The sequence below is a fragment of the Neophocaena asiaeorientalis genome, unplaced genomic scaffold, assembly GCF_003031525.2.
Source record: "Neophocaena asiaeorientalis asiaeorientalis breed wild unplaced genomic scaffold, Neophocaena_asiaeorientalis_V1.1 scaffold1004, whole genome shotgun sequence".
Classification (NCBI taxonomy): domain Eukaryota; kingdom Metazoa; phylum Chordata; class Mammalia; order Artiodactyla; family Phocoenidae; genus Neophocaena; species Neophocaena asiaeorientalis.
The window spans coordinates 290,998-298,832 of NW_020174276.1; the positions used below are offsets into that span (position 1 = coordinate 290,998).

The 7,835-nt window shown below is 57.0% G+C and overlaps 1 protein-coding gene across 7 annotated transcripts in view; it reads right to left on the bottom strand.

Annotated features, from left to right (window-relative positions):
• Positions 1-7,835, bottom strand: part of CCNQ (cyclin Q) — a 10,026-nt gene that overhangs the window by 2,045 nt on the left and 146 nt on the right. For 2 of the 7 annotated variants that reach the window (XM_024755837.1, XM_024755834.1), the window contains exons 1-4: positions 7,167-7,829; positions 4,917-5,100; positions 3,398-3,530; positions 1,978-2,205 (exon numbers count right to left, since the gene is read on the bottom strand). In XM_024755837.1, coding sequence (XP_024611605.1) covers positions 1,978-2,205; positions 3,398-3,530; positions 4,917-5,100; positions 7,167-7,233 — 612 coding nt within the window. In that variant the 5' untranslated portion in view covers positions 7,234-7,829. Of the gene's footprint in view, positions 1-1,977; positions 2,206-3,397; positions 3,531-4,916; positions 7,087-7,166; positions 7,830-7,835 lie in introns of those variants that run through there. The other 5 variants (XM_024755842.1, XM_024755835.1, XM_024755841.1 and 2 more) reach the window with 4 other exon arrangements.

The following is a 7,835-nucleotide window of genomic DNA, read 5'->3' on the forward strand; positions in this document are numbered from 1 at the left end:
CCCAAGCCAAGAAATGACCGCTAAAATGTAGTCCGGGGCTGGGACTTCCCCGGTGGCACAGTGGTTAAGACTGTGCGCTCCCAAGGCAGGGGGCCCGGGTTCGATCCCTGGTCAGGGAACTAGATCCCACATGCGAGCTGCAACTAAGGAGCCCGCCTGCCGCAACTAAGACCCGGCGCAGCCACGTAAATAAATAAATATTTTTTTTAAAAAAAGTAGCCCAGGGCCAAAAGCTGGAAACAATCCAAGTGTCCCTCATGGAGGAACGAACCAACATGACGCGGTCCAGCCACACCACGGAACAGGACTCGGCCTCCAAAAGATGGGGATTCCGACACCCGCTACAACTCGCTACTGCTTTAGAGCCAGAGCCTCATCCACCCAGAGGCCCGAAGCACCTGGGCACAAACGGCCGCCCCGCTGCCACTGCTGCCACGCTCGATGAGCAGTAAGAATGTCTCACGATTTAGAGGCAGCACCTCGGGGCTGGGCAGGCGGCTCGTCAGCAGCCACTCAGCACCAAGAAGCGGCCCTCACGTGCCCAAAGGATGCCCGGCCGCTCCCGTGCACGGAACTCGGAGCCACCCGGAAAGACAAGAGCGAGCGAAGCGCGGGCGTAGCGCCCAGAGGGGCGGCCTCGTCCAGGAGAACGATTGCTGGGCACGTGTGTGTCGCCCAGAAAAGAGGCCCGTGGCGGAGCCGCTCTCCGTGCTCTCCTCTCACGAGGGGTGAGGGGTGGCGGCCCAGAGCGGGAGGCAGAGGTTGCTGCGGCAGCTCCAGCCCCGGTCACCGTCAGGAACAAGCGAAGAGAAAGGAGAGCAGGGAGGACACGCAGAGGAAAGCAGCCCAGGACGGGCCAGGAAGCAGCGGCCCCTTGCGCCGCCACCTGATTCAACAGAGTGGGGACCTTGGGCTCACGTGATCTGGAAGTCCCCAAGAAGCCCGGCACGGAGCAATGCTTTTGTCCACGCAGCCGCCCTTTGCCCCCCACCTGCCCAGACACCGATGAAGCAGACAAGGTCCCTGGCCTTGGGGTGCGGTGGGGGGCTGGGGGGCAGACAGGCAATACAGGACAGTGAATCACAGAAAGAAGCTGTGAGCTCCCAGGAAGGGCGAGCAGGCCGGGGGAGGGAGCCTCAGGAAGGGGGAGGGCAGCCACTGTGGGTTCGCGTGGAAGGGGTGGTGCCCAAAAAGGAGGAGCCTTCCGTCACCTCAAAGTCTGCTTACATGGAATCTCATTGTAGGACAAGGAGGGACAAAGGTATCAGGAAGAGAGGGCCGGCAAACTTCAAGTACAGGAAAGGAAAAGCGGAGAATGATGTCAAAATCCCATTTTAAGGAACGGTGGGACTACCCAGGGAAACCCGCTAGAACTGCAGCCTTTCTGACAGACACACTTCACCCAGCTCTCGACAAACCGCTCTCAGCATTCAGGACGTCTCGGGGAGGCGGGGTGTCATCTGTCTTATCTATCTATGCATCCACCCACCCATCTATCATCCAACTACCTCCTTTTCCATCATCTCTCCATCCCACCATCCACCATCACCTATCCATCCACACATCATCTATCTACCTACCTACCAACCGCTGTCTTTTTAGAGCACCCCCTGTACGTCTTCTGACGTGAAGCCAGACTTATTAACCTCGGATCTACGACAAGCTCCCACTCAGTTCAAAAAAAGTGCTTGGTTGGCCTCAGTAGTTCTCAGCCAGGGGCGATCCCTATCCCGAGGCACTTGGCAACGTCTGGCGCTGTCCTGCTCCTACATCCGACCCTGAACGTCCGCGGTGTCGAGGGCGAGAGCCTGCCTTAGACTATTAGGACAGAGTAGCCTCAAGCTTCAAGGTTCCCAAGTAGCCCGTATCTTTCTTTGTGGATAATTACTACAAAGAAATGTGACACCAGGTACAGGGACCTCAGGCAGAGAAGAGGGGGACACACGCCAAGGGGGACTGCCAACGCAGTCACCTCACCTGCCACCATGGCTTCTCGGCCTCGGCCTCAGCGGGCACCTCGACCCCATAGGCCTGCAGGGCCAGGTGGAGCACCGCCACGGCTATGTGCTGAGCCTGGAACCGGAGGCACAGCCCCCCGTGGTAGCTGTCGCGCAGCAGGGCCCAGGCGGTGATGGAGACGGGGCTCCGCTGCCAGCTGTAACGGTTCAGCCAGTTCTTGACGGACAACAGGTAGTGGAGCAGGTACTGCAAAGACACGCCAGTCAGCTGGCCCCCCGTCACCTGCCTCCTTTACTGTGAGCCTGCGGCCTGTCTGCCCACCAGCCACTCTCCCCTAAGTGTCACGATGTGTGTACGCCACAGATCGGATATGTCGCCTCCCGGTGTCACTGGAAAAAAGCCCCAGTGCCTTCCACAGGCCTTGCCCCACCCTCCTGCCAGGTTCACCTCCAGCCCCGCCGCGGTCCCCTCAGGCCCGCCTGCTCTCAGCCTCCAGGCCCGGCTCCCAAAACCCACTCGGCCGCTCTCCATGGCCACCCCGCCACTGTCCCTCTCCGTCAACGTGGCCCTGTGCCGGCCACCGTCAGCGATCATTCTCCTCATGCCCGTGGCCCAGCTCAAACATTAAAACTCCAGAAACGGCGCCCCGATGTGCACGACAGGGCAAGGCACCCACAGTCCAGCCTGAGGCTAGGGGCCAGCCAGACACCGGACACTGGCTCTCGGGGCGCCAGGGCCTCTGAATGCCCTCCAGCTCGGCCGTCTGTTAGCTCCCCCTCTGCCCGAACTCTCTCCTGAGCCCACGGGGAGTGCCACTGAGGAGAGCAGCCCTGCACCGCACGCCGACAGAAAACACTCCACCAGCGGCTCTGGGACTAGGGAGGCGGTCGGGAAGGCACCCGTCCCAAGCCCCCCCCCCCGCCTCTCTGCAGGCCACCTTTCCAGCTGTCCACAGGGTCCTTCCGAGTGCTCTAAGGGTTCACGTGCCCCTTCTGCTGCTTTCTGAAGCAATTCTTCTGTTGGGACGAACGCACTCCTAGCTGTGAACGGTGAGTGACCAGGCTTTTCTCGTGGGTTCGTACGCACAGCTGAGCTGGCACTGAGCTCTGAGGCGGGGCAGCAACTCCTGGCACAGGGACTCGGCAGGTCAGGAAACGGGCCCTGCCTCCCCGTGGCTCAGTGAACAAATAATTCATACGGGTCTGGGGACGGGCACGGGCTTCAGAGGGCACGCGGATCCTGGCTCGCAGCCACAGCCGAGCGGGCGGAAAGGCAGCAGCTGAAATTAGAGCTGCCTGACGGACCCCGAGAGTGGCGACGGGCGAGGCTGCCCGAGCCGGTCACTGCTTCTCCCCAGGGCCCCGCGTGGCTCCAGGCTCAGGGGGCTGCAAGTAGCTTCGTGCCTCTGGGAACTGTCGGCGACCCCCCCAGCACCTACCTTGTGAGGGTGCTGGAAGGAGACCTGGAAACGCAGAACCCTCAGTACGAGCAGCTCACACTGCACGATGCTGTCCCGGAGCTCCCAAAAGCGTGAGTCCAGTTCCAAGGGCTCGCTGTCCGGGTGGAAGTACCTGTGCAGAGAAACAACACAGCTGACGGCAGAAGTGGGTGGCCCCAGGAGCGCCCAGTCGTGGGATACCCAGAGGCAACGCCAGGGCCCCTGTGCTCTTGATCGGCACAGGTCACCATCAACCACTCTCCACCTACGGGTGTACGTATGCCATACAAACGGTAACCAGAGAGGAAAGAAGCCACTTCTAGCGTTAGCCCCATGGCTGTCCCACCTCCTCAGCAGGACGTCGAGTGTAAAGATGGGCTCTCTGCAGTGTCTCCTGAGGAACAGTCTTTGCACCCGGGGCGGCGATGCCCCGGGCTCTCACTCTGGGCCCAAGGAAGGCATTTGAACACAAGAATGATGCCCTCAGAAACGTAAATGTATTTTAGCTTTCCATTTTGTTTCATTCCAGATCTTTGTGTCCTTATTTACACCTTATTCGTCCACAACACTCCCACCTATGCAAGATCACCAAGCTGTGCGGGAATGGGATACACACTCAAGTGACCCCAGTTCTCTGCCGCTGACTCACCCTTCCCGGCCCCTCCCTCTTCTTCCGATCTCCCCACAGAACCACACCGGGCGCCAACGTCCTATTAGAGCGCCCCACGACTGTTTTTCTCCTACTCTTTCGAGGTACACCGTGAACCTGTCATGTTTACGCGGTGGGGAGTGCTTTTCTGTTAACTGTTTCTTAAAAGAGAAGCAGCACAAAATAGTTTTCTCCCCTAACGATTAGAGTTCCTGGAAAGGCTATGACGCACTAACTTTCCATAAATTGCTTCCTCCCAGGCCCCAGGACCTCGGCACAGCCCGCCCAGCCGGCTGGAGCCCCGTGTCCTTCCCCAACAGGAACACGGCTGCTCGGGCCCAGGACTCTGCGAGAGACACTCCTGAGCAACTCTGACCATGTTTCCACACCATCTAAACAGGACAGCGGCCCCAGAACCCAACTGGCTCCATCCATCCTGTCCAAGATCCCACGAGAATCTTTTTTTTTTTTTAGAATAGAATTTGATCTTTCATTTATTGTTTAACATCCTTATTGGACTACGGTTGCTTTACAATGGTGTGTCAGTTTCTGCTGGACCACAAACTGAATCAGCTGTCCGTACACACTCTGCTCCAGCTGTGCCCGCTTGCGACGCTAGGGACACCCTCCTTCCCACCCCGCTCTGCACCCCATCTGGCCTCTGAGGTTCCCCAAAATCTGGCCCCAGCTTCTCTCGTACAGGTGCCCCTAGGCTCCTGGCTCACCCCTGCCTTTGCTGTTACTGCTCCCGGCCCCAGTTCACGGCCACCCAGGTGCCTCCTCCTTAGTTGGACTGCTGCCGCCTGGGGGGCAGGGCCTAGTGAGATCCTTCCCTGGCCTCCCATTCACGGGGACACCAGAAGCGGCTACCTGTTGGAAACGTTGATGATGTCACGAGTGCGCAGGCGCTGTTCCTCCACTTTGCCGGCCAAGTAAAGGGAAGACATGGCCACCAAGTAGGGGTCATAGGCGTCCAGGTCGATCTCGCAGAAGAACTTATGGTATATGGCACAGGCGGTGGCGATGGGGATGGACCGCATCCCTAGCTTGACACCTACCGAGAGAAAGCAGGCAGGGGAGTGCTTCATCCAGGGCTCGCCCCCTGCAAAGTGTGAGGGGAGCCGCCAGGTTGGGCCCTAAGGGTGCACATCCCTGTTCTGACAAGACCGAGAGCTCAGGGCCCAGCTGGCAGGGGCTGCCATGCCTTCCACCGGGTCCTCGACCTGAGGGATTTAGACGCGAGCTTCTCAGACTCTAACGTGCTAACAAGCCCCTGGGGGTCATGCTGGGGTGCAGCATTCCCTTCAGTAGCTCTGTGGGCTCCACGCTTCTCCCAAGCCTCAAGGCCACGCCAGGAGAAGCAAGGCTTCAAACTACTGCACCTGGCATATCCCTTTCTGCACATCTTGAAAAGGAACAAGTTGTGTGTCTGTTTCCACCTTAGCAGGCATTTAACCAGAGGTTGCCCCCACCTCTGCAGCTCACCTAACCAAAATCCTGCCAATGTGACAGGAGGAAAAAAGGTCTCTGAGTATCAAACAGGTGCCGCGAGTCCTGAGGTCATAGTTTAAGATTATACTCAGCACTGGTTTACTAATCCACAGGTTAGCAAAGGCAAGAAAAGCAAAGCAGGGTGACTGCCAAAGGCAACTGCCCGCAGAGCAGGAGAAAGGCCACAGCCAGGCTCGAGGGAGAAGGGAACAGAACTCAAACACCAGAGCATGATGGTTTGATTTAGGGGTTAGAGCCCTAAATCCCCCCGACAGCTCCTAGGGAAATCACCACATTGGGTCAACATCCTCTACCTAAAAAGGTGTATTAGTCCCCCAGAGCTGCTGTAACAAGGCACCACAAACTAAGTGGCTTAAAACAACACATACTTTTTTCTCTTACAATGCCGGTGGTCAGAAGTCCAAAATGAGTCTTAGGGGGCTAAGTTCAAGGTGTCGGCAGGGCTGGTTCCTTCTGGAGGTTCCAGAGGAGAATCCACTCCCTTGCCCTTTCCAACTTCTGAAGCGCCTGCAATCTTTGGCTCACGGCCCTTTCCTCCATCCTCAAAGCCAGCGGTGCGGCATCTTCTAACTCTGCTTCCATCATCACGTAGCCTATCTACTCCTCCTGCCTCTCTCTCTAAGGACGGGTGTGATTATATTGGGCCCACCAGATAACCTAGGATAGCTCCCCGACATCAAGATGCTTAATCCCATCTGCAAAATCTCTTTTGCCACATGAGGTAACAGTCACAGGTTCTGGGAATTAGGATGGGGAAATCTTTGGAGGACCGGTATTCAACCTCACACAGAGGGCAAGGGCATATGCGAAACATTTCAGCATTAGCTTTTAGCATTTAGGTTTTAGCATTTCCAGGTTTAAACTTCAGTTTCATAGACAGTTCCTACATAGGACCCCTCATTCTCAGAGATGTCAGATTAGGTGGTATTACTGCACATGACCCTCCAAGTCTTGCCTTTTATATAGCAAACCCTCAAAGGGTAGCATGCTTCCCTGGTTCACATGGATCCTCCAAGCAGATGTATGGAGTATATGAGGAGGCACTGCCATCCTTCCTTATACACTTTGCAAAACTTCCTGGAAATTAAATGTACAAATCACTGGGATTAGTGGTCCTGCACTATTTTCCCCAGGCTCTGCCCACCTTGACTTGAAAGCGGACTCACCCAACGCCCTCTTCGCCAGAATGTATACAAAGTAACAAAGATCGCCCTCTTCGCCAGAATGTATACAAAGTAACAAAGATCGCCCTCTTTGGCAGAATGTATACAAAGTAACAAAGATCGCCCTCTTCGCCAGAATGTATACAAAGTAACAAAGATCGCCCTCTTTGGCAGAATGCATACAAATTAACAAAGATCAACAACAACAGAGCAAACCACTTTTGATGGAAACAGTGTTTCTACCGGAATCCAATTAGCTACATCGCCTCGCCTTCGGAGCTAGAGCACCCAACACCACGGTGTGGATGCCCTGGCCGGGTTCAAAACGTGAGCTGCGCCCCGGCTCCTAGTTGTTTTGTTTTGGGTTTTTTTTTTGGGGGGGGGGGGGTTTGTTTTTTAAACTTAAATTTGCCAGAGTTCCCTGTATATTTATTTATTTATTTACTGCGTTGGGTTCTTCGTGGCTGCACGTGGGCTTCCTCTAGTTGTGGCGAGCGGGGGCTACTGTTCATTGCGGTGCGCGGGCTTCTCACTGCGGTGGCTCCTCTTGTTGCGGAGCACGGGCTCTAGGCGCGCCGGCTTCACTAGTTACAGCACTGCAGGCCCAGCTCAGCACGGGCTCTAGGCACATGGGCTGTGCTGCTCCGCAGCATGTGGGATCCTCCCGGACCAGAGATCGAACCCGTGTCTCCTGCATTGGCAGGCGGATTCTCAACCACTGCGCCACCAGGGAAGCCCCTGGGTCCTGGATGTGATGGGACCTCGTCAACAAGGTTTGTCAGGAGCCTCACCAAGGGCATATGCTCCAAAAGGCTCCGTGTGACCAGGTGCCAGCCTCCCCGTGTGCTGCGAGGCAGGTGTGTCAGAAGGCGCGGCACGCTCAATCGAGATGCGGGCGCCCCGATTCCGCCACCTTCTAGCTGGGGCCTTCTAGTTTCCACATCCTCTCTTTGGACCTACGCGCCCGCCCATGAAATGGCCATGACCGCGTATGCCTCGCAGCTCAAAGCCTAGTATGCAGGGCGTGGCGGAAAGGCAGAGGCCGGTACCCCTAAGCCGAGCCTCCCAGCCTCCGCTAGGGCAGTGCAGGCCCGATCTCTTCCCTCCGCTCAGC